This window comes from Lucilia sericata, unplaced genomic scaffold, assembly GCF_015586225.1.
Source record: "Lucilia sericata isolate MDLA Ls3-8-SP2 unplaced genomic scaffold, ASM1558622v1 Contig000000F_arrow, whole genome shotgun sequence".
NCBI lineage: Eukaryota > Metazoa > Arthropoda > Insecta > Diptera > Calliphoridae > Lucilia > Lucilia sericata.
The window spans coordinates 3102925-3130787 of record NW_023994042.1 but is presented as its reverse complement, the minus strand read 5'-3'; the positions used below and the strand labels follow the sequence as shown (position 1 = coordinate 3130787).

The following is a 27863-nucleotide window of genomic DNA, read 5'->3' as shown; positions in this document are numbered from 1 at the left end:
ATCCAAATCGATTTTTTAGTTGGGTCACTTGACACGAAATTGCCCATATTTTTAATTACGAACCTAAATTTTTTAAACCTAACTTTTTCAAACGACATAATAAAATCCCATTTTCGACTATCACTTGTTGTGATGAGAATCATTTAAAATCCAGTTTAATTAATTATTTTATTGTATGTATAATTTAACATAAATCAATTTATATCGATCATACGAACTCACACTACAATATGTATACTAAAACATTTGTATGTACTACCAAAAATATATGGATAATATTGATTTTGTCATTCTGTATGTAACGCATTAAAATTGAAATTCTAAATTCTTTACCAATACTAAAACGATATACATATTTATGTATGTATGTACATAACTTTGTTCGTGTATCTATTGTTGCCACATTAGGTATTAAAATTTCTGAAAATTTTCTTTATTAATAAAAAATTTTAGATATTGATATAAGACAAACCTTTTCATTAAGTATATAAGATTCGACACAACCGAATATAATATTCGAACTTGTTTATTGCTACCTTTTCACTATATACATATTGTTTTAAACATATTAAGGGGATTTTTTGATGGTTTATTTAATGTGTGCAAAGAATTTATTTAATTATGCGATTTAATGAATAAAATTAACCTAAAGTAAAAAAACAATAATAAATGAAAACAAAATAGCGACAAAAATGATCGTACAACCAGTAGATTCGAAAAATTTGTACATTTTAGACGCGTTCGCTATTTGACTTAAAAGGAAACGAATACATATTTAAGAACTTAATTTATTGAATTCCCCAAAAGGAATCTCACAAAAATAATCATGAAAATATGTGAAAAGTGTAGAAATATCTTAGAAACGCACGAACAGCTTATGAGTGTGAAATGTAGTGGACCATGCTTAGGACAATTTCATCAAAAGTGTACAAATCTAAATAAAAATGAAATAAATTGCTTAAAATCATCTACAAATATCAAGTGGTTGTGTGATTATTGTTCTATGTCGGGATCAGTTTGTAAAGAAAATTATTATCGTACAGAAAATGTTGATGGAAAAGTGATAAAACAGTTAGAATTACAAGAAAACCTTTTAATTGATATACAAAATCGCTTAAAAATTATTGAAAATGAAAGGAATTTTAGAAATGTGCGTGTCAATCTAAAAGGTAAATATGTAGAAAGTTAATAATGACGATGTTTTCAGAAACTAAATTAAATATTGCTGCAACTCTATTCTAAAGGATAAACTAAGGACAATTAAAATTTAGTTCATATTTATATCTAGAGCGCCCTTTTACTGTACTTCATTGAGAACGAAAAATTTAATGAGTAGTGAAATGACTTAAAACATTTAAATCGTATTTCTAAAAAGCTTATTTTTTCTCTAAACCTTTGTAGAATGGTCCAAATTTTTTTGAAATTATATAAATAAAATTAACTAATTTCATAACTACTTTTAATATTCTATAGCTTTATTAGCAATTTTGTTTTATGTTGATACTTTTCGCTTTTTTAGAACTTCTGTTATATTTTAATAGAAACCAGGCATGGGAAATTAAAATTTTGAAATTGTACTGAAACCCAACCAAAAAATATAAAAAAGATGGTACTTTTTTAAACGAAAATTATGTTAAAAAATAAACATATTAATTTCGTATTTATTTTGACAAATCGCTTAAAAATATATTACCTTAAAATTACAAATATTCATACTGAAAACGTTCATACTTTTAAAAAATTTGAGGTCTCTAGGAGATTTAGTTTCCCAGATATCAGGTGATGATCCCTACTCATGCGGTACATTGTGCTGGAACTAGGACAATAGTTCTAGAGGGCTTGACCTATAATTTAATGAATAATCATGTCTGATATTGCTGTCATCGGCAAAAGAGTAGGAAGTTTGGAAGTTTGACATAGAAGATAATTAATAAATATAAGAAATAGGGTAGGGGAAAGAACGTAGCCTTGAATCAATCTTGAATTCGTTTGATGAGATCCCATATATAACAACTCGTACAGTGCGATCTCTGAGAAAGCTCGAAATAAATCGAGTAAAGTTAATACCGACACCAAATGCATCAAACGCCTTAGAAATTCGAAAGGAAGGCCAGAAGGTCTCGACCTCTACGAAAGCCATACTGGCGGTCGTTGGAGTAGTGTTCTGTCGTCTGAATTAGGAAAGTGTTGTGTATTCATGTACAATTAATCCTAAATTTAACATTTACTTCATAGGGGAAGTGCCTCGCCCACTATTGCTAGTTCGTAAAAAATAACTGGGATGTCAAAGATAACCGATATTCGAATTTTATTCCCAGGAAAAACTTACATTGAAAAGTAATGAGTTAAAAAGCTAATAAAACCTCGTTTTACTATTTCTTCATTAGAATTTTTAGTCATTATTTTAACACGGTGATGTCATTGGAGGCAAGTACTTCTACACTCGCTTACAAATAGGGAGTTAAAAAAGTACTTGCAATTTCTCTTACAAAACAGTTGTTGAGTAAGTTGTTTAGAATACGAACCAGGGACTTCGGTTTGTTTGTCAAATGTTCTACTCACTGCTTAGCTATTTTATTGCGCGTCAAATAATGGTTTTCACAAACGAATCTAATTTTTTTTTTTTTTTTTTGTAAAACACGCAATTAAATAAAATGCGCAAATAAAATGACAAAGCCGAAAATAAAGAACTTCTATGTCAGATTATAAGAAAGTCATTACTAGAGTACTTCTAAGTAATAACGGTAAGTAGTAGTCATTGAAAAGTAAGTGGTTATGGAAGTACAACCTATTACCGGGTTTATGCTGGGTTATTTAGTTCATATAGGAGGTGTCACGCCCAGTATTACTCCTGCGGACATTATTGTCCTAAAGGAACATGAAAAATATATGAAAACGAGTCGGATTAGAAGTGTTTTTTGAAAAAAAAAAAAAAAAAAAAAAACGTGGTGCGTAGTATTAAACCATTATTTTATTCCATATTAAATTATTATTCCATGAGCCCATAGCCAACCATAGCCATGAGAAATACCCTTCCGGAAATTTTTTACCGTCCATAACTAATTTATAATTATAAGTATCCATTTGAAAATCGGCATAAAAATACAAATACATGTGTATGTATGTATGTATGTATGTATGTATGTATGTATGTATGTATGTATGTATGTATGTATGTATGTATGTATGTATGTATGTATGTATGTATGTATGTATGTATGTATGTATGTATGTATGTATGTATGTATGTATGTATGTATGTATGTATGTATGTATGTATGTATGTATGTATGTATGTATGTATGTATGTATGTATGTATGTATGTATGTATGTATGTATGTATGTATGTATGTATGTATGTATGTATGTATGTAAATCCGACATCAGTGATTAGCAATGAAGGCACATAAACATTATGCTATATGTACATACATACCTACAAACATACATATGTATGTATACAGAGGAAAAAAATATACACGCCTGGTACCAAATTTGTCAATAACATCCATTGTCAAGTATATACATACATACAACAATAACATGTAATGAAGACCACGCAACTTTGTCAACATTGCAACAATTCGTTGTCGCAATTTAAACTTTATACACATTCGTTACGGATGTTATTGACAAATTTGGTGTCAATTTGGTACCAGGCGTGTATATTTTTCTTTTCTCTGTGTATATGTCCATATATATTTTTCGATAGCTTTTTTAAAATAAATACATGCATTAATACATATGTGCTTAGATTTTTTTCAATTAAACAAACGATCTGTTTAATATCATTAACACTTCTTCGTGCCCATCAAAAGAAAAATCAATTAAATATTTATTTTTATATTATTTGTTTATTTTCAGCCAAAGATATAAACTCATCAGCAGAGCAATCGGGTAAACTCTACGGATACATTTCAAAACACAAAAAAATTATCATTCCCGGTGTTTTGGCTTTTATGGCGATGTTGATTGTGGCTACCATCTTGGGGAGCAGGGCGCTGAGCGATAGCAAAAGTAAGCTTGTACTCGGAAATAGCGAAGAATCGAGAAATATTATTCCAATCAGTTCAACAATAGGTATTCATTCTCTCTATAAGTGTGTGTGGTTAAATACAGATAAAGTGTCATAATGACAGCCAAATGAAACTTACGGACGTATTATATGCAGATAGATAAACAAACGAATTTACAGAAAGATAAACAATTTTATTCTCTCTTTTCTGCGATTCATCTTCATCAATATTTAACTTTTTTAATCATTTATTTTGTTGTTATTTGATTTTTATTCATACTACTAAAAATGAAAAAAGTTGTCCATTTGCATTTATCCCTTTCGAACCGACTGGTACATACATACATATACCAGACAACTGACTCAAACAATTGTCCCTAAAGTATTCTATTCCATTCTAAAATATTTATCCGACTTACAAAAAAAAATTATTTCTAATTGCAAACATTTTAAATAATACTCTAGGTTTTTGTAAATTATTTTTTAATTGCAACACCTCTACTCCAAAAATTGGAACTCCAAAAATTGGCCGTACATCATAATGCTAAGAACTTAAACGTGTCCTAAATTTGGTATTACTTCTATATTACCTATTTTTTTCTCCAAAATTTCCGATATATGTTCTATGAGATTAAGATCTCGACTCTGAGAAGGGTAGGAAGTAATTCTTTAACGTTGTTACGTAACCATTCACTTAAAATTTTCGTCGAGCGGTTTGGGTTGTTATCATAAACGAACTGAAAATCGTCTCCTAAAGCCTAATTTTACTGCACTGGCTTCCAAATATGTTTTAAAAATATTTAATTAATTATATTATCCATTGTCCTTCCACGAATATGATGTTTCGGAAACATCCTACAGACATTATACACCACACCATCACTATACCATCAACGGATTTCACACTTGCTATATGATTTTTTTTAATTCACAAGCGGCATTTTGTTTACGTCACACAAATCTTCGGCTTTCTGATCCGAACATGTTGTACTTACTTCCATCTGAAACAAAATATAGATTTCCAGTTGTATTCCACTTTGTTTGCATAATATAGAGATACTCCAAGCATTCTTCACATTTTTTAGTGTAATAAACACTTTCTTATATTGATTCAGATGATGAACATTTTGTCTAGTTTGTGCATTTACAGATACATTTTAAGATATTGTACAACTCTTAGCTATTTCAATGACACTAACTTATAAATCACTTCTCATATCCGTTCAAATTTTTTCTCCAACTAATTTTCCCGGTTATTTTTACATTTCTGTAATATATTAAACAGACGATAGTGGCCTACATACAATTTGAGAATATTTTGCGAAAAATGTTCCTTCATTACTCATTTAAATTATTAAATCTTTGATTTTGATAGGATCTTTAGTACCGGCATTATTCTTACACTTATTTTAAATGTAAACAAAGTAAAAATTTAACGAAAAGCCTTTAAAGCAGTCCTGATAACATAAGAAATTAGAATACACCTCATTTTAATGCACCGTTATATTTTAGAGCTGTATCCATTAACTGTTTTTCTTCTGTACGGACATTTTTTTTGAGTTTGATTATAGAGGTGTTGCAATTAAAAAATAAATTATAATAACATAGAGTGTTATTTAAAATTTTTGCAATTAGGACATTTATTAGGACAGTATTACCTATCATACGAACAAGAGAGAGTCCGCAATTTGATGAAAATTGGAACATGTTTTTTGACCCAAGGACGAAGCCTATTGAAAATTGTTAAAATCGGTAGATTATTTCACCTAGCCCCCATACAAATGTACCCCTCGAATAGGGCTTTTGAGCTCATAAATATGTTATATGTTGTTGTATCTCTCTAAAAATCGGCCAAATGTACCAAGCTTAGTACTATATATACAAATATATATTTTTTTTTTAATTTTAAGAAATAGCTATCTAAAGTCCATTAGCATTTATGCTAAGACCAATAGGTGAAGAGTTACACTCATTTAAAAAAACCTGTATGACCAATATGTCCAACTTTGACCCCCCTCTAACTACGGCAGTTCTTAACCGATAGAGCTGAATTTGTTTCTGCTCTACTATCCAATAGTACTAAGCTTGGTGCAAATTTCATCAAAATCGATTTTTTTAAGTTGACACAAATTCACCCACTTACATTTGTACATACAATATTCATTGCTAGTTCTTTATTATACCCTTCACCTTCGTGAGAATGATATAGATATATACATCGTTTATTTTGAAATTCCACTTGTTTTTAAAAGGTTTTGCAATTTATATTTTGTTCAAATTTGAATGGACTCATACCACTTAGAAAGTGGTCAATTCAAACGAATTAGGTAGAAATGAATTTCAATTCGTTTTCAATTCGAATGAATATATAAAATGATTTGCAATTCGTTACTAATTCAAATGAATTTGTTAAAGTGAATTGCAATTCATTTCCAATTCATTTGAATTGAATTGATATTGATTTCGTTCAAATGAATTAGAACAATGAATTACAATTCAAATGAATTAAATCAAAAATGAGTTGCAATCAATCAAATTCAAGAGCAGATCTAGAGGGAATGGAAAAATGAAAATGTCTTCGACCAAAATGTACGAAACTCAATTGTGTTTCATAAATATGCTTAACAATATTATTATAATCATTTTACGTTTTCAACTGACATTCAATTCCCACTGAAAAGAAAAAATGAAAATTGCAATTTAAACCAATTAAAATGAATTTGTTAAAAATGAATTGCAATTAATTTCCAATTGATTCATTTACAGCTCTGGCACTTACAAAATCAATAATTTTAAAATTTTCTTATTATTTTTCCATACAATAAAAAGTTTTAATAACAGGTTATTTGGCGTAAAATTGAATTTTTTACTGTATTATTATTATTTTTACACAGATGCTGCAAAATTCTCAGTTGTTTTTCAGAATTTTGGATTATATTTTTATGCCAAATGTTGCCATTTAATTGTAATTAACAACATTCTCAACTAATTTCTTTTGAAAAGTGGACTCATACCACTTTCAAAATTAACGGTCTTAAATAACGGTATAAATTTCGCATTCTGTTTGTAATTTACACAATGTAAATTTTCGATTGAGAGTTATGTACATACTTATATTCTGGGTCCATATAGATGAAGGGGTCGATTAAGCTATCCGTCGGTCCGTCTGTGTAACATGTGTTTTAGTTGTTTTGTTTTAATTATATACAAGATTTGACACAGTTAACGGCTGAAGTCAGGGTTGAAACAATTTTTTTAAATGAAAACAATTTAAGTAATATATTATAAATACAGTATGATAAAGGGTATATAAGATTCGGCATAGCCGAATATAACACTCTTATTTGTTTAAATTAACTATGTATGTATGTAGTTATTATTTATTTTAGTTCTTATTTAAATGTGCTTTTGTTATTGTTTGTATTTGTTGTGAATGAATTGGAGAACAAAAAATGTGACAGATTTAAATATTATATGGCTGGACCAAAAAAATATTTATGCATGAATATTGATTTGAAATATATTTATATGCATCTTTGAGTGGGTCAAAGTTATCATTCTAAATTGAGTAAATTTAATTTGTAACGTTCTTTAATTTAATTAAAGTCAAAAATTTCAATGAAATGTTTAAAGGGGATAAGCAGACAATTTATTCGCTATTTTCATCATTAGAATCCTTTTGGCTTCATCATGATTAACCATAATTTTGATAAGCCTCTAATGTACAATATGTGTAAACCGAACCACTTAAATAAGGAATTTAATTATACAAACATTCAACGAATACATTTCGCATAGGAACAGTTTTATTTTTAATTTCAATAAAGTGATCCGTAGAGAAAATTCACAACATTATTTTGCCAATTTAAAAGCTGGAGGTCCACAGCACGTGTTCTACGCTTCTTCGCATTCTACGCGGCTGTCAAAGAAGTATAATCAATGTTATTGTGTGCTACAAGTTACCGAAGCGTAGAAGCGAACATGTCAACTGATTTTGACAATTTATATTCTATTTTTAATGTGTATTTAATAAGCTAAAAAACTTAAAAAGTTCTTAAATAAAGCAACAATAAAAAAAAAATGACGCCTAAGAAGCGTTGCATGTAACTTGATGCGTAGGCTGCAAATAAAGTATGAAAAGCACACAATGCTTTGACGCAAAAACTCGTAGTGTGGATCTCCAGCTTAAAACTTATTTGGATCTTCCAATACGACAATATACATACATACCAACTCACACTGCCAGAGCAGTAATACAGTACATTTGTGAGCAAAATTAAAAACATTTCAGTTGGCCCTTATTGAAAAGTATAGGACAAAGGAAAGCAATACAAAACAGGCATAGGGGTAATGATTACACAAAGTATTTTATTACAATTACAAATTCTTGTAATTGTAATTGAAGTTTTGCCAATTACAATTATTTGTAATTGAAGTTTCCAATTAAAATTACTTGTAATTGTCATTAAAGTACTACTAATTACAAATTATATGTAATTATAAGGAACAAAATTCACAATTACAAGTAATTGTAATTGGAAATTCTTCAATTACAATTACAGGTAATTGTAATTGGTAAAACTTGAATTACCATTACAAGTAATTGTAATTGTCAAAACTTCAATTACAATTACAAAGAATTGTAATTGTCAAAACTTCAATTACAATTACAAAGAATTGTAATTGTCAAAACTTCAATTACAATTACAAGTAATTGTAATTGGTAAAGCTTCAATTACAATTACTTCAAATGTAATTGTAATTGAAAATGTAGTCATTACCCCCCAACCCTGATACAAAAGAGCCTTTAAAGAATTTCGCGTTCATTTGACGTTTGATACGGACTATTTTTCATAACAGATAAGTTCCATTCATAATTAATACCAAATTAAATTAAAATAGTAATAACATAACCTTTGAAAGACCACAATATTGTATTCCCCTTATATGTGTGTATAATGTTTACATACAATATTCGCTCAAAGTTGTTTAAAATTAAATCCCTTATTTAAGTGATTCGCACTAAAACTTAATAATCATTGTAACGGTTCAGTTAGTTCCTCCGTTCCGAGAAGAATCGATTGATTAGTGATTTTTGTAGAAAACCCCAACGGCAACCTAACGACTTACACAAGTTTCCCTTAACCAAAAAAGAATCAGCGAATTCATCACGGAACAGAACGTAGAAACTAACTGATCCTTAAAATTTTTCGATATTGTGATATTTTGCACTTTAAAAATGCACCTTTCTACATACAAATAATAATATACCCCAAGAAATATGTAAGTGTAAATGAATCAAAATATGTGGCAGTAAAAATCTTATTTATTTATTACCAGATTATTGTAGATTGTCACTATCACTATGTGACATTAGGGTTACGAAAAATATTTACACATTTTTTTTATTAGGTATGCCTTTAAGAATTTTTTAAGTTTTCTTTTCTTGTTTTTGTCCGATAGTTGGAATCGTTGTTTAGAACCGATTGTTTTAAAATTTGAGGGACATTTTGCTAACTATGTAATGTAATAGCGCAATAACTATGTATGTATTTCAAAATTTTATTAAATTATTACCACAATCTTTGTTGACTTTAAATATACATACATAATTCATAGGGGAAGTGTAAATAAATTAATAGTTGACTAACAACAACCTAATCACTGCTCTACGAACTAACCACAATGTATTTTAGATACAAACGGCAACCATGTCAACGACGACGACGAATGTTCAGGTAATGGCACCTTATGTCTTATAGAACGAGATGTTTGGCGTGCTCATCCTCAGAAGAATATTATGGATAAACAAAAACTACCATTGCATCGTGCCATCATATCACACACAGCTTCCGAGCCATGCGATACTCTAGTAAGTAGTTGTAACCCAAAGCAAGCAATATAAATAACAGAAAACAAAACCCACATATCACTTTAAATATTTGCAGAAAACTTGTGCTGAACGTGTGCGAGTAATACAAGAATTTCATATGAACTCTTTCGAATGGGACGATATCGGTTATAATTTTCTTATAAGTTCTGATGGTCGGGTGTATGTGGGTCGCGGATGGGATGCTGTGGGCGCCCATACTAAGGGCTATAATTACGATAGTGTAGGCATAACATTTATCGGAACATACATGAAAATACCACCAACTGAAGCACAACTGAATGCCTGCCTTCTGCTTTTGGAAGAAGGACTGCGTCTTAATAAACTGGCCCCAAATTATCATGTTTATGGAGCACGACAATTTTCAGCAACCGAGAGTCCTGGCAATATGTTGTATAATAAGATAAAAAAATGGAAACGCTGGTCTGCCGATATCAATGCAGCAGACGCAACAAAAACTTCACTTACAAAATAAGCTAAAAAAAATAACTGAACATTTTTGAAAAAAACTGCTTATAATTGTTTTAGCAAATTTATAATTTCGATAATTTAAAAGAAAAAAAATGGTTGTGACACGAGACGAACCCATGAAAAATGGCTATCCTGATGGTGTTTGAAGTCTCGAATCTTTTTTGAGTTAATTTTCCATAGTAACGCACTAAAACAACTTTGTTACATTTAATATTGTAAGTGAAGTTTTTGCTGGGTAATAATAATATTAAAAAAATCTCATGATCTTTAAGAGAACACCTAATGTTTAATAATAAATAACTCGTGCCAAATTAACAAGCTTAATAATAGAATGATTTGGATGGTGGGCAACAAAAAAATCCTAATTTAATTTTTTAACTTTATTTTAATTCTGATTATGTGTTAATTTAAGCAATGATACGTTTTATGTAAAATTATTTCGGAAATATGAATGTATTATTTAATGTATAATTATTTCTGAAGTATAATATGATTAATTTGTTTTTCAACTCTCAACCTGTTGTACTTTTAATTGCATAAAAATTAAACAATATACAAAAACTCATGCAATTGGTTGAGAATTAAAAAACGAGTATTTTTACAGAAATCTAGTAGAGACATATGTATGTATATAATCCTTAAAGTATGCTTAATATTTAATAAAGTGATGTGATTATTTGGATTGTGATTCCCTTAAATATTTTCATTTTTAAAATTTTTAATTATAAGTAAAACTGTAATTTTTTTATGACAATAAATAAAAAAGTTCAAAGTATTATATGTACATCAATCAAATGTGCACAAACAAATACGATTGAATATTTCTTCTTAAAACGATTAAGCAATCAACATGGGAAAATCTTTGAAAAAAGATTATATTTATAAAAAATTGTTTTTGCTTTCTAGAATACACTTAATTTGATAATATTAGTTTGAAATGATCGTTGAAAAAATGTTTAGAAACGTATGATCAATTTGTCCTTCATTCTTCGAAGATTCTTTCATTAAATGAATATTTAATATATAAAATCAGAATTCACTCCTATGATATCTTAAGAGCTTAAATAAATTGTAGGCATACTGACTCGAGTCCATTTGCTGTCCCTACAAATGAAACTCGTTCCATACAAAATCTCAAAATTTGTTATATTAATCTTACTTGAAGTTCAATGGCAGGGAAAGCTAAGGAGCGAAGTTAATTGCAAAACTATAGAAATTGTAGGGTGCTACAAATTCGACTTCAACCGATTATTAGTTTAATCGTTTTATATGTATGTATTCTAATAAAAAATTACTATAATGAGTGTTTTTTTAACAAATGGATTTTAGTGCGAAAGGAAAAAATATTTCTTTAATACAGTAGAATGTGATTATGACGAATTCGAAAGTATAAATAAATTCGTTAAAAATTTGTTTACTTCAAACTATGCAAAACTGCAATTGTATATATTTCTTTAAAGAATTCCTTCAAAATTTTATTTTAGAACCAATGTACGTTATGAAAAAAATTTTCTTTAAGCTTTTCGTAACAAATAGAATAATATAGGCCTAAGTGTATTTCATCCCTGTTTCAAATTCTGAATATTCTCAATAGTTCGTTATAACCGAATTCGACTTTAGCTTAAAGCGGGAATTCCCGCTAGATTTCACTATGCACATATACATACAGCTTTATAATTAGTTTATTTTTATTACAGTGTACCAGTGGTGGCAAATATTATTACATTTTCTTTGCCATCACTAACAATAATAGTGGTACCTTTTGACTCACTCTAATTGTACCAATCTTATTTTAAATACACAGGGCGACAAAATTGGAAAAAAAATAAAACCTTGAGACCATGTTATACTTTTGTAAAGAAATCTGGTATTCTTCATAACATCTGGAACTAAAGATATCGTGTCCTGAAGTTAAAAAAGACCCATTTTTGGCCTTTTTTTGAGTCGTACGTATGTCAACCGAAAGTATATTCTGTCAACTTTAAAATAAAGGTTTTACAACTGACATACCTTCGAGATATCTCAGATGTGATGCCGACGTTCTGGGGCCAGATTCTGAGTATACTTTGGTCTCTAAATTAAAAATTTGTCGGCCTATGACATTTTCAGTTGCTTTCTAGTTATATATGAAAAATAATGAATGAGTATTAAGTTAAAAATTAATTTTGAAATGACAATAAAGACCAGAATGGAATTATATACAAAAAGTACAATCGTACCATCTTTATCATCTCCTACTTCCACTACATTATAAACCACAAACAATAATACATAAACACGAATCGCATCTACATACATATAAAAACTTTAATTTCGAGAATTACAACAACAAATACATATTTGTTTACTAATGCATTCTCACGACGTGGTTTTCTGATAACAGATTTTAGTTTTTGACAATTAATCTAGGTATAAGTAAAAAATAATGTGGCGAATATTTCTTACTTATATGACTACATTCAACTGCTTAAGAACTACCTTATAACTTTTGAATACCTACAATAACAGCTGTATTTAACAGTGACTGTTTTTTATAAGAAATTTGCCATGTCCGTTTTGTTAAATATTGCACTCATATATCTATCCGGTGTATATTTTTCAGCTCAAGATAATGTCGGTGGTGGATATGTTTTACGTATGGTACCTCGAGATGGATGGCTAGCCCAACCTCCACTTAATAATTGGGTCCCCCTAAAGCTCCCTGTAAAACGTGTAATTGTCATACCAACAAGAACGCAAGAATGTGAGACTCAGGTTAGTATCTCTCTATTGTTTTAATTAATTTTGAAAATTTAAAAATAAAATTTTTTTCATATAGGCCTCTTGTACATATACGGTTCGTATAACCCAAACCTACAATATCGAGTCACAACAACAGGATGATATTATCTATAATTTTCTTATTGGTGGTGATGGAAATGTTTACGAAGGCCGTGGCTGGAATAATAAAGGTTCAGTAATAAAAGGTTTCAATGATGACAGCATAAGTTTTGCCTACATAGGATCGTTTAAGAAGATGCCACCATCCTACAGACAACTTAATGTTACCAAACTATTACTGGAGGAAGGAGTTCGTTTGAAAAAGCTTTCTCCGGATTATGAAATTGTTGGGGCTAACAAATTGGATCCAACTTCAGTTATAACTATAGCAGATGCTTTGTATAAAAGTTTTGAGAATTGGCCACATTGGTCAGCTAATTAATATTGATTTAGTCATTGTATGTATGTTTATATTTTTAGTATAAGTGGATAGTTACTTGAAAATTTCAATGGGAATATTATGGTAAATTGGGGACTCTTTGATTTTGTAATGGCAGTACTCTAAGGGCGGCTTTCTTACCACTCAGTTAAATGTGGCTTAATTTGTTGTTAGATTAAACTCGGAACAAATTTATGCGAACTTTAACCGATGATTGATTAAATTTAAGAGTAGTTAACTTTGTTAATATTGTCAACTTTTCATTCAAAAATATAAACAATAAACAGCTGTTCTTGCAAATATTACTTTTGTAAAATTAAAAAATGTAAAAAAAATCAAATAAGAATTTAAAAAAATTTAATAATATTGATAAAACAAATCAAAAAAATTACGATTTGCTTCAAAAATTAAGTTTTTCTTGCTCCGAATTGATTATTTTATTATTTTTGTTGATTGTGTTTTCTCACTTATAAGTTAGGTTTAATTGGCAAATAATACTCGGTTAAACCAAAACAATAAGTAACGAACTGGTTACTGAAAAATACAAAATTTAGATTAAACTAGGTTTAAACAAAGACTGTATATTATCTTTCTCAGAGAAACCCGCCTTAAGCCATTAATATTTGTGCTGCAAAAACAGCAATTTATTTTTAATATTTCCATATTAATTTTCTTGATTTTACATGGTCAATTTAAAAAAAAAGTAAATTTGTATTTTTAAATTGAAAATTATTAAGTAAAATTTAAAGCTTTATTTTCGAATTATTTTATTCATTCAGCATAGTACTGTATTTTTGTGTAATAAATTTCCATAAATTTAAGTTAAAGAAACAAAAGTAGCATTTTTCACTTTTGTATTTATTTATTTATACATATTTGTTCAATTCACAATCGATGTTGTAGCGTTGTATGCGTTGTATGTCAGCAGCTGCTACAATAGTCATAACAATGTTGTTGGTATTTTCTATGCAAAAGCTCTATACAACTCCTACGACAATTTTTCATATGTTTTTCGAATGTTGTAAGAAAGTTTAGTGTTGCCAAATGTTTATTTCAACATATAGACAAAAAATTCAAACGATTTTAGCATAAAAAACGATAAAGTGGTAACACTGAAATCAAAAACAAACAGCTGTTTACCAAAACAAAAGAGCTAAAATTTAATTAAAAACTGTTTATTTATTAGTTTAAAATATGGAATAAAGAAAATAAAAGAATTGAAAATTCAAAGAAATTAATTTGGTTTATTTCGCATGTTTAATTAATTTAATATTTTTTTTATCTTTTGACATTGTTATGTATATTTGTTTTGATTGTTTTTTTTTTTTCATTGAGAACATAAACTTATGACTTGCTGCAAAGATCTGTTCACAATCACTGTTACTACACTTTAGTAGGTACAATATACAACTTGATTGTGAATTGAACAATTGTATTTAAGGTAAGTTCACACCTAACAAATATTTGTTGAAAAATATGGAAAATAGTGGGTACCACAATTTTTGTAAATGTTTTTCTGATCTTACATGAATTTTTGTAATTGCAAAAAAGACGAAACAAATAATAAATCATCCCTATCCATTCCACATAGTGTATAGAATTTAAAATTTATTATTAAAATTTTAAATTTAAACAAGTGGTCACCCACAATATTTACAAAAGGAAAAAGCAATAATAGGGGCTGCGGTTTATTCTTCTTCCAATTTTAGTTCCCAAACATGTACATCGATTATACTATTAAAAATTCATATAAATGTATTTGTTACTTTTAGAAAATCGATTTGCCGCGGAAGGTTTTTGCACCAAATTGATCCGAGAAAAAGGTTTTCCTTATTAGAACACTACTTACTACCACATAGTGATAGGGCCTAATATTGGTTATTTGGTAAGAGAAATCAAAATGTCGTTTTTAGGGGTCACGTAAATTTCCTCAAATATATGATAGGTGTGAATGTAATTTTAATTGTTTTATTAATTTTTTTATCTAGTAAGTAAGTTGATGATTAATTAAACACTAACTTGCAATTACAATATACTTTTTCTACAACCAATTGTTTGTCCACAGTCGATCATAGTGAGCAAATTGCTCTAATTTCAAGCATTCTCCCTTATTTTCCATTAATCTGATATGCTCAAGTAGTGCGGAATATAGCCTTTCCATATCTCAAAATGGGGATTGAGAATAGGGAGTAGTAAAGTGAGTATGAGTGTCCTTCTGATCTAGGTTTGCCAGACGTAATGTTTTCAGCAGTACGCGTATTTTTTTACCAATTGTACTTTTAACTGTATAACCATTAAAGAAGTATGCAAAAGTACTCCTTTTTAGTGCTGGTCTACACAAGGAAACTTTAGTTGAAAAACTTTTTCTTTGTTCTCTTTTAAAGTTTCCTTAGTGCCCGTCTACACTATGAAACTTTTTTGGGAAACTTTTGATTTTTCGTGAGAGAAAGATAAAGACATATCGTTCATCTACCTTCTCGTACTCGGAAACTTTTTTTGTTTTAGTGTGGACCAGGTCTATTATAGAAAATTCAAGAAGTACCAATTCGATGGCATTATCCAGCACGTTATGGAAAGATTTTTAAAAAACTATCCTGCCATTCTTATTTTTCATCGCAAGGTTGCTAATTTTGCGAAAATTAGGTTTCTGAGGAAGTTGGAAGAACGTAATCGATTTGTAATAATTGATATGTTTTAAATAATAAAAGAGTTAAATGACAGATTTGAATAACAGAATGAAAATTGTATGGAATTTTTGACAAACGTTTTCCTAAAAGCTGTGCTACACGGTTGACATATCTTACAACGTTGGCAGAAAAATGTTTAACATTCGTGTAAAAAATTCTAAAAAAAATTGTTAACTATGTATTTCCTCCTTAATACTATTGTCCCAAATCGTCATTACACGTAAGGTAAGTTGCAGAGCTTCGGTGCTGAAAACTAAAGAAATGGTTATTGTGGCTTAGATATATGTAATACAATATTTTTGCTCAAACCGTGTATCAATTAAGTTATTTTCTTATGTTAATTTTTGTAAATTTTTTGAATAATCGGAACAGTTATTTTCATCAAAACTTATTTCCTTATTATTTTATTATAAAAAGTGAAATAGCGATATTATTTAACGATGTGAATGTGAATAATTTTCATTTAATTTTTAGGTGAAAAAGTGTTATGTTTTAATTTAATATTTATATATATATATATATATATAAATAAATATATATATATATATATATATATATATATATATATATATATATATATATATATATATATTTAATAGTCACTATCTAAAATAATAAAAGTTTTCAGGAAAGCAAAAAAACTTTTTATTTCGCTAGTTTTTAGGAACATATTCTAAATCGTTACATACAAAGAATTTAAAATTTTGCATTATTTGCAAAATTATACACAAATTTATATCAGATAGAGCTTTTTTACGAACATTTTTTTACAACCTTCAAATCTTCGAAAAGCCAAACGTGACTCCTGGAAACTTTTCTGTGAACAGGTAGATAGCGTAAATGACGTATCGAAGATAAAAAAATTCCTATCCAAAACTCATGTCCAACTGGAATCCATGATCGATGACACGGGCAGGAGGCTTGAGGATATGGAGGAGACAATGAAACTCCTAATGGATTCTCATTTCCCACCCGGTATATCGAATAACATAGATGAACCGATATTGGAGGAAGGGGAGGGTAACACGGAAATAGTTATTACAACTGACATGGTTAAAGGGGCAATCAAGAGCTTTGCTCCCTATAAAGCTGCAGGGCCAGATGGAATTTTCCCGGCACTTTTGCAGATGGAGGCGGGACTGGTTTCCGTACATCTGTCACAGATATTCACTGCATGCTTAAAATTGGCATATACCCCAGTTAAATGGCAGGATGCAAGGGTAATATTTATACCCAAACCAGGGAAACCTAGCTATGAGACACCTAAGTCCTATCGACCGATAAGTCTTACGTCCTTCCTACTTAAAACCTTGGAACGGATAGTCGATAGCATGGTTAAAAGCAGTATACCATACAAAGACCTTAAATATAAGCAGCATGCTTATGTAAAGGGACGATCGGTGGAAACCGCTTTAAACAAAGTCGTCCATTACATACACAGAGAAAACAGATTCGTTGTCACAACCGAATTTGTTTCCAATCGAATTTGGTCGGTTACGTGTACTATCACATGAATCGATAGCAATTACCGAATATTTTGTTTGCCTACACTGTATTTTTTATTTGTTTGTTACTATATTTGTTATTATTTGTTACTATACCCGATTTCCGATCGATGTTTTTTCTGTGTGTAGGTGAATCTTTCGATAGCAAACTGTATACACTAGCGGTATGCATTGACATCGAAGGCGCTTTAAATAACGTGCACGCTGATACCCTTATCCAATCCCTAGACCAGTTTTATGTTGACCGGGTGCTCCGTAACTGGATCAACTACATGCTAAGGAACAGATGGATAAGCTACGAGATGTACGATATAAAAAGGTATTTCGCGGTATACCACAGGGTGGCATTTTGTCACCTTTACTCTGGGTTACCACGATTAATAGCCTCCTAAGGACCCTAACCGAGAAAGACTTAGACCTGTCTGCTATGCAGACGATGTCGTAATACTTTTAAAGGGAAAGGATCCAAATTACTTGTGTAGAAGAGCTGAGGAGGCTCCGAATACGGCCTTGAGCTGGGCTCAACCGAGAGGCCACAATGTTAACCCGGCGAAGACGGAAATCTGTCTTTTCACAAGAAAGACAAAAATTTCTACATATACTGAACCTTGCTTCCTGGGCCAGAAGATACCGGTGACAGACAAAGTTAAGTACTTAGGTGTAATACTTGACCGGAAATTAAAATGGAGACGCCACATAGAGGATAGGATCAACAAGGCACATCGGTGCTGGGCGATATGTAGGAGAACTATAGGCATGAAATGGGGTCTTAGTCCTACTATGACAAATTGGCTTTATAAAAGTGTTATTAGACAAAGAGTGTAATATCAAACTACTACAGGGAGTTCAGCGTACATGCTGCTTGGGTATAAGTGGTGCCATGTGTACTACTTCAACCAAGGCTCTGGAAACGTTGCTAGATATTCCACCAATTGAAACATATATAAGATATGAGGCGGCGCTTACAGCCAAACGGCTCCTTACTTTAGGCGAACTGGCCAGAAGCGGTTATAGGACACGTCATCAATGTATACTGGACAAATTGGAAGGTAATACACATTCATCGGACGTGCCTGATCGCATACCAGACACAGAATATGTCGGAAACTTTGAAACGCTAATCCCAGATAGAATGTCTTGGTCAAGCGGAACATTAGAGCAAATACCAGTAGAAATCCGTTGCTACACGGATGGCTTTAAATTAGGGGACAAAGTGGGCCTGGGGTTCTATATTGAAGACCCAGAAACAGAAATATACCACCGTTTACCTAATCATAACACAAGCTTCCAGGCAGAAGTACGAGCAATAACGGAATGTGTAAATTGGATTAGAATAAATATGGCACCCCCAGGCCTTAATATATTTACCGACAGCCAGAAGGCAATTAGGGCGATATCAGGTGATAGAATTAAATCTAAGACCGTATTGGATTGTAAGAAAGCTTTAACTGAATACTCTCCCAGAGGTAAGGTTCACATCATATGGGTACCAGGCCACTCGGGAGTAGTCGGCAACGAAAGAGCGAATGTAATAGCTTTAAAGGGAAGGGAGCTCGATGTAGTTAACCTGACAAACGCAAAACCATTCGACGCAACAAAAGCTGAACTAAAAATATGTGTGAAAGAATCCCATAAGGCCTCTTGGAATAATGAAACGGTGGGTAGAACCACAAAGATTCTATGGGGTGACCCTGATGAGAGCAAGACGAGAAATCTCCTCAAAATGAGCAAGTCTGAGGTTAGTATGATGGTACGTATTCTGAGTGGGCACACAGGATTACGTGCACATCTATACAAAATTGGACGTGCGGATTCAGACGAATGTAGAGGACAGTGGAGAGGACAGTGAAACTCTGGATCACTATATTTGCCATTGCCAGGCATTGGTCGAAGTTAGATCCAAGTATCTTGGAAGTGATGTTATTCCGAAAATAACATTCCTGACTAACACCGATTGGAAGATTCTTAGGAATTACGTTCAGGAAACTGAGTTTCTGAACACTGAAAAATAATTCTTTCAGTTTTTTTTCTTCATGATAAGGAGCGCACAACAGGCCCGATAGTGGCCTAGGTGTATTTCTTCGGATTTGATGTAGTATACATCCTCCTATCGACCTACCTACCTACCTACCTCAGAGAGTTTTTCATAGAAATATAAATTTTTCATTTGATTTAATATCAATAAATATTATATTTTATACAATTTAATGAAATAATAAAAACATAATTGTTGAAAAAGCAACAGAATATAAGGTTTTGGTCCAAAATCAATGTTATATGGTTAAACACGGCAATAAAATTAATCAAATTCGTATTATAATGAGCAATATCTCGAAAACTATTAAACCGATTTTAAATATTTTGGCTGATTTCCAAATTAGTAAAAACACTTGTTTTGCCACAGAAAATTATCCAAAATAATAGAGTTTTGAAGCAATTTTTGGATAAGATAGAAAGTTTTGCATTCAGAATATTTCTTTTTTTAAGATAGAGAAATTTAAAAATTGCTAACAAAATATAATTTTTCTTTGAAATTTATGCCACTGATGCGGGATAGTTTGCTGGATATTTTGTCATCAAAATCTTAATTTCATGAGAATGACAGATAGAGACTATTGAATATATACTATATACTATAGGTCTTATTCATAAGTATTTATCAAATTTGTTTTGTAAACGTTTATGTATAACAAAAATAAATATCTGGGAAGTGAATTAATTAAGTTAATCCATTTTTTTCCATCGGCTGTTTACACTTGCTCCTCCATTGGGCGCTTAGGTAGGTACGTTGATAGGAGGATGTATATTACATCAAATCCGAAGAAATACACCTAGGCCACTATCGGGCCTGTTGTGCGCTTCTTATCATGAAAAAAAAAAGGGAACTGAATGAATTATTTTTCAGTGTTCTGAAACTCAGTTTCCTGAACGTAATTCCTAAGAATCTTCCAATCAGTGTTAGTCAGGAATGTTATTTCCGGAATAACATCACTTCCAATATACTTGGATCTAAGTTCGACGAATGCCTAGCAGTGGCAAAGAAAGCGCTCCTGAGTTTCACTGTTCTCTCCACATGCTCTACATTCGTCTGAATCCGCACGTTCAATTCTGCATAGATGTGCTCGTAATCCTGTGTGTCCACTCAGAATACATACCATCATACTAATATCACACTTACTCATTTTGAGGAGATTTTTCGTCTTGCTCTCATCAGGGTCACCCCATAGGATCTTCGTGGTTCTACCCACATTATTCAAAGAGGTCTTATGGGATTCTCTCACCCATATTTTTAGTTCAGCTTTTGTTGCGTCGAATGGTTTCGCGTTTGTCAGGTTAACTGCCTCGAGCTCCCTACCTTTTAACGCTATTACATTCGCCCTTTCGTTACCGACTACTCCCGAGTAGGCTGGTACCCATATGATGTGAACCTTACCTCTGGGAGAGTATTCAGTTAAAGCTTTCTTACAATCCAATACGGTCTTAGATTTAGTTCTATCGCCTGATAACGCCCTAATTGCCTTCTGGCTATCGGTAAATATATTAAGCGCTGTGGGCGCCATATTTATTCTAATCCAATTTACGCATTCCGTTATTGCTCGCACTTCTGCCTGGAAGCTTGTGTTATTGTTTGGTAAACGGTGGTATATTTCTGTTTCTGGGTCTTCAATATAGAACCCCAGCCCCACTTTGTCCCCCAATTTAGAACCATGCGTGTAACAACGGATTCCTACTGGTATTTGCTCTAATGTTCCGCTTGACCAAGACATTCTATCTGGGATTAGCGTTTCAAAGTTTCCGACATATTCTGTGTCTGGTATGCGATCAGGCACGTCCGATGAATGTGTATTACCTTCCAATGTGTCCAGTATACATTGATGACGTGTCCTATAACCGCTTCTGGCCAGTTCGCCTAAAGTAAAGAGCCGTTCGGCTGTAAGCGCCGCCTCATACCTTAAATATGTTTCAATGGGTGGAATATCTAGCAACGTTTCCAGAGGCTTGGTTGAAGTAGTACACATGGCACCACTTATACCCAAGCAGCATGTACGCTGAACTCCCTGTAGTAGTTTGATATCGCACTTTTTGTCTAAAGCAGTCCACCAGATTATTGAAGCATAAGCTAAAATTGGTCTAATTACACTTTTATAAAGCCAATTTGTCATAGTAGGACTAAGACCCCATTTCATGCCTATAGTTCTCCTACATATCGCCCAGCACCGATGTACCTTGTTGATCCTATCGTCTATGTGGTGTCTCCATTTTAATTTCCGGTCGAGGATTACACCTAAGTACTTAACTTTGTCTGTCACTTGTATCTTCTTGCTCAGGAAGCAAGGTTCAGTATACGTAGACATTTTTGTCTTTCTTGTGAAAAGACAGATTTCCGTTTTTGCCGGGTTTACATTGAGGCCTCTCGGTTGTGCCCAGCTCAAGGCCGTATTCAGAGCCTCCTCAGCTCTTCTACACAAGTAATTTGGATCCTTTCCCTTTAAAAGTATTACGACATCGTCTGCATAGCAGACAGGTCTAAGTCCTTTCTCGGTTAGGGTCCTAAGGAGTCTATTAATCGTGGTAACCCAGAGTAAAGGTGACAAAATGCCACCCTTTGGTATACCGCGAAATACCTTTTTCCTGATAGTTATATCGTACATCTCGCAACTTATCCATCTGTTCCTTAGCATGTGGTTGATCCAGTTACGGAGCACCCGGTCAACATAAAACTGGTCTAGGGTTTGGATAAGAGTATTAGTGTGCACGTTATTGAAGGCGCCTGCGATGTCAATACACACCGCCAGTGTATATAGTTTGCTATCAAAGGATGCACCTATGTAGTGGACAACTTCGTTTAAAGCTTAAATTTTAGGTCTTTGTCGGGTATACTGCTTTTAATCATATTATCGACTATCCGTTCCAAGGTTTTAAGTAGGAATGACGTAAGACTTATCGGTCGATAAGACTTAGATGTCGAATAGATAGGTTTCCCTGGTTTAGGTATAAATATTACCCTTGCATCCTGCCATTTAATGGGGGTATATGTGAATTTCAAGCATGCAGTAAATATCTGAGACAGATGTACGGAAACCAATTCCAATTTCCGTGTTAGCCTCCCCTTCCTCCATCGGTTCATCTATGTTTTTCCATATACCAGGTGGGAAATGAGAGTCCATTAGGAGTTTCATTGTCTCCTCCAGCCTCCTGCCCGTATCATCGACCATAGATTCCGGTTGGACATGAGTTTTGGATAGGAATTTTTTTATCTTCGATACGTCATTTACGGTGTCTACTTGTTCACAGAAAAGTTTCCAGGAGTCTCGTTTGGCTTTACTCATCAGCGAAGAGTCTTACCAAGGTTCCGGATCTCCCCGGTTACCCAGGGTTTCTCCTGGGCAAATCTTCGCTCTCGCAGAGGGCAACTGTCCTCGAACGATTCAACCAAGGCACTTGTGAGCATTTCTACTTTGGCGTCTATGTCTTCTTCATTTCGACATTGAAAAGTGTCCTGACATAAACGTTTCTTTAGTAAGAAACCGAACATTGTCCAATTAGTTTTAGACTTATTCCGAAACATTATCGGCTTTGGTGGCGGCCGTAGTATTTTGAACCTTATGTACCGATGGTCAGAAAAGGAGTGCTCGTCCGAATCTCTCCAATCCTGAGTTTCGTTTATAAGCTCTTCTGAACATGTAGTTATATCTAATACTTCTTCTCTGATTCTATTGACGAAGGTAGCTTTATTACCTAAGTTCGATGTGATCAAGTCTTTAGTATTAAGGAAATCCATAAGGCCTGTCCTCTGCGATTGGTGTTTGTATTACCCCAAGCTACATGGTGGGAGTTGGCATCACAATCTATTGCAATTTTCTTATTTTTCCTTTGTGCCTCTTCGACCAGTTTCATCAGCTCCGACGTTGGTGGTAGTGTCGGAGAATCGAAAGGCAGGTAAACAGATGCAAGGTATATGTTGTCACGACCTTGCTTCAGCACCATTGCATCCAATGTGGATAATCCTGTTGAGAGGAGAAAACATAAGTTCTTGTGACAAGATACATGTTCTCGGTCGAGACCTTGTATCAGCGTAGAAAAGTTGGAAATTTACGTGATTTAATCCAGAAACCTTGTTGCGAATCGTCCAAGGTTCCTGGATTAAAGCTATATGTATCTTACCTGTGTTAATTTTAGTCATCAGAGCGTTGGTAGCCGTCTCGCTCCAATGAAGGTTTATTTGGATAACCTCAATCATTGTTATCCATTTAAACTGTCATCCAGCGAGTTAGTGATCACATCCCCGCTCGTTGGATATGACTTCTCCGGGTAACCTGAAGTGGCTATTGATGCAGTGGGTACCTTTGATGGCACTGCGGTGTCCTTATCAGGCATAGCAAGAGTAGTCTTTTTAATCGACACTTTCCCAATTTTGGACAGCACTGCTGTTGTGTCTTCTGGCGACTGAGTGATTTCCTCCTCGCTTTTAGGATTTGACTCCTCAAAATTACCAGTACTTGCTAATGATGCTTTGGGTACCGTCTTAGGTATTTTAGAGTCCTTATCGGGGCCGTTTTTGACATCCCTTTCAATCGGCGCCTCCCCAGTTTTGGAAAGGGCAGCTGCACCTTCTTTTGGGGAGTTAGTAGTAGCTTCCTCGCTTTTAGTATTTGACTCCTTAACGTTATCAGTAGTTGGTACTGATGCTGTGGTCTTATGTATTTTAGTGTCCTTTTCGAGGATTGTTGTAATAGCCCTTCCAATCGGCACCTTCCCAATTTTGAATATGACGGCTTTAGAGGCGAAGTAAGCCCTACCTTTATTCTTGTCAAGACTAGCCATAGATTTCTGGTCGATACCTATTACAAATAAAGTTCCCTCAGGTTCTTCTTTCCTGTAAAAGACATCCTATTTTTCCATGGCCAGCTCAGCATTTTGACCACCAAAAATTTCCAGTATACGTTCATTAGCCAGTTCACTGCCCCATCCTTTTATGTAGACAGTGGACTTTACTCACTCTTCTTTGCCAGTTCTAGCATAGCGCCGTCCTAGGGAGGAGGGATACTTTCCACCAAGTTCTTTAGGGTACTAACACATTGGTGAGATGCCAACCTCATTGTTGGCCCTTTGAAGCGATTGCGTGGTCCATTATCTTATTGTTTACCAGATCTTCTACCTTACTCTGTTGGTCTATTGGAATTTGGCCTGTCCGATTACCGGCATCGTAAACTGCATAACAGAGATCGTCCCGGTGTCTTCTTTTGGCAACTTTGGCGTAAGATGGCGGCTCTTTTCCTTTTCCACTGTCAAGCCTATCTTTCCTCGCTTTTCGGGGTTTCTTTTGAGATACCCTTACCTTCGAGGTTGATTTCGCCGACGTGGTCGTCTTCGGGATATCTATCTTGGCATTGTCACCCTTACTCTCAGGATTCTGACTTGAGGATCCTTTGAGTGAAGTATGGCTTGGCTTCGGTTGTGTATTAGAAGACGGGGAGCTCTTTTTCTTCTTAGGTTTATTCTCAGTTGTCAACTCTTCTTGAGATCTGATCCTCTTTGCCTCAGATCTTGTGAGAGAGTCCGATTTTTCCTTTGGAGTGTCGTTGGATTGACTAACTATGATTTCCTGAAGCATCTTTTTCAGCTTCCTCCTCTGTGCTCCAGATAGTCTTTTCTTAGTAATAGGTAGTTTAGCTATGCTATCACTCACTTGTTTCACCATTTGCCCTACTTCATCCTTTTTGGGATTTGGAATGATGTTGTTATTATCTTCTAAGGATTCAGAGTCGGAACCCTCACCTATATTAAAAGGCTGAGGTAGCTTAGAGCTCTCTCCGAGTACATCCTTCTCTTTCACCCCTATGTTTTTGCCAATGGCATGTTGTACACTTGACGCATTGTCCGCCACGGAGGCCAAGGTACCCACCTCCGTAGTAGTATTTTGCTCACGATTGCAGGATGACGACGACACGTGACTCGGGAGTGGATCAACACTTGCCGCCGGTACTGGGTTATTTAGGCCGTGCACCGAAACTTTCGTCTTTTTATTTCCCATGTTGTTTTTTTCAGTAGTTTCACAACCCACTATTCGCCACCCGGGGACGCGGTAGGAAAAACGGGAAAACTCCCCCGAGAATGGCCGCTTAAACTAGCAAATAAAATTAACTAACTGAGTACTCAAAAACAATTTTCGAGGATTAATTTTAATTTAATCGCTAGTCGTTCACCTAAAAATACTAGTATGCAACGAAATCCAACAAAACACATTTTATAAGAACAGAAATCTCTACCGATTTTCATAAGGATCAGTTTATAACTTCAGAAATGATTTTAATTTTCATAATTAACATAAAAATGCCAGTATAGGAAAAAAATATATCACGATTGAATTTTATATCAAGGAAAATCTCTCTACCAAATGGTATAACGATCGGTTCATATTTGACCCTAGCCCCCATATAAGGTTCCCTTGGCTTAAAAATGCCCGTGTATCAACGAAATGTAACATAAACGAGTTACATATTTATTAACCAAAATCTCTCTACTGAGTTCTATGAGGAACGGCCCATAAATGACATATAAGGTCCCCTTTAGAAACGGACTTAATAATATCAGTACAGAGATTAAATTTGACATAAACATGTTTTGTGGGAACGAAAATTTTATGAGAATCGAAACATAATTCACACTTAACCCTGTTCAGAGAATTACTTAAACGCTATGACTAGCTTTAAAATATCGGTGTAATGATGAAATTCGACACAAAACAGTTTTTTAGGAATCTAAGCAGACATATATTTATAAAACCTACTTTTATGAGGATCGGTCCATACAAACCCTCCTAGTTTAAAAGAGTTTTATACCAAGGTATATATCCGCTCGGAAACCTAAAGGGTCCATTGTGATTCCCTTTAATGAAGAATAAAGAACAAGAAAATTAGAGAGAAAACAGAAGAATAAGAGAGAGAAAGAAAAAGTGAGAAGTTTAAGAATTTCCTCCCAAAAAGAATTATAGAACGAAAATGGTCATGGAAGAAAAATCTCCATTGTCCGGTACCTGAATAACCAAGATATTCCCCTGATGAAACCTAAAATGTCGCCCAATGGAAGAAAATGGACATCGTCTAAGTCACATCCTGCTACATATTCCAGTTCATCGTGGAATCTTCTATCTAGCCATTTAGTTTATAGCTAATAAATCTTTTCAAATGTTTAGCATTATGTCAATTAATGTCCTATTCCGGAAATTAACAATAACATCGCGGATATTAATCTAATGATCAAAGTGCATATCGTCACTTGAAACGCAAACGGCCCTATCTAACCAAAAATTCAAAATTGATTTTATTGTCGATTCTAATACTTGTACATGGACCGGCTCAGCCATGTACAAAAATTGCTACCTGAGTTCTTCATTGAAGAATTCAGGGGCGCGGGTAGACCGTCTCTAGTCTACCCAGTGGGTGAAAAAGACCACCGTGAAATTAGGCCGTTAAGGCAGGTGTTCACGTTAAACTCTCGACTTCATTGTCGATTCTAATGTATTGCTTTAAGACTAATATCCATACCAAAAATTGGACTCCTCCGACCAAAATTATTGATTTTATTGAGAAAAAACAAAAGGCCATATCTACAAAAACATTTAAATAATGAAGGTAAAAAGTCCAATTTATCCATACTTCATTGTCAACTATCATAACAAATGATAGGTTTCATCATTAAACAATTTGTTTATTTTCTACAAATAAATCGCGTTGATAGAAGCAAACTTTTCAATTTAAATACATAGTTTTTTGCTTCACCTGTAAAATTTTAAAAATGTTAGATAGGGCCGTTTGCGTTTTAGGTGACGATATACATATAGGACTACCTTCCGAAATTTTCTTTATCATTACGACATATGATATGATGGCTTGTATATAAGATTCCGAATAGCTGAATATAATACTCTTACTTGTTTTTATATATTATGGCTTTTGATGGCATTTACAGCGCTTGTTCACTTCACAGCAGACACATTCTCGACAGTACTATCTCAGTATGGAGCGCCGATGGGATAAATAAAATTACTGGTGAATTACATGAATTCAAGCCATAATACTTACAAGTAAACTA

General features: G+C 33.1%; 1 protein-coding gene across 6 annotated transcripts in view; it reads left to right on the top strand.

Annotated features, from left to right (window-relative positions):
* The window catches only part of LOC119599529 (peptidoglycan-recognition protein LC-like), a 33813-nt gene extending 19693 nt beyond the window's left edge, over positions 1-14120 (top strand). For 2 of the 6 annotated variants that reach the window (XM_037949296.1, XM_037950056.1), the window contains exons 3-5: positions 3866-4018; positions 12980-13131; positions 13196-14120. In XM_037949296.1, coding sequence (XP_037805224.1) covers positions 3866-4018; positions 12980-13131; positions 13196-13579 — 689 coding nt within the window. In that variant the 3' untranslated portion in view covers positions 13580-14120. Of the gene's footprint in view, positions 1-3865; positions 4082-9712; positions 9889-9964; positions 11076-12979; positions 13132-13195 lie in introns of those variants that run through there. The other 4 variants (XM_037953141.1, XM_037960760.1, XM_037968258.1 and 1 more) reach the window with 3 other exon arrangements.
* The last annotated feature ends 13743 nt before the right edge of the window (positions 14121-27863 follow it).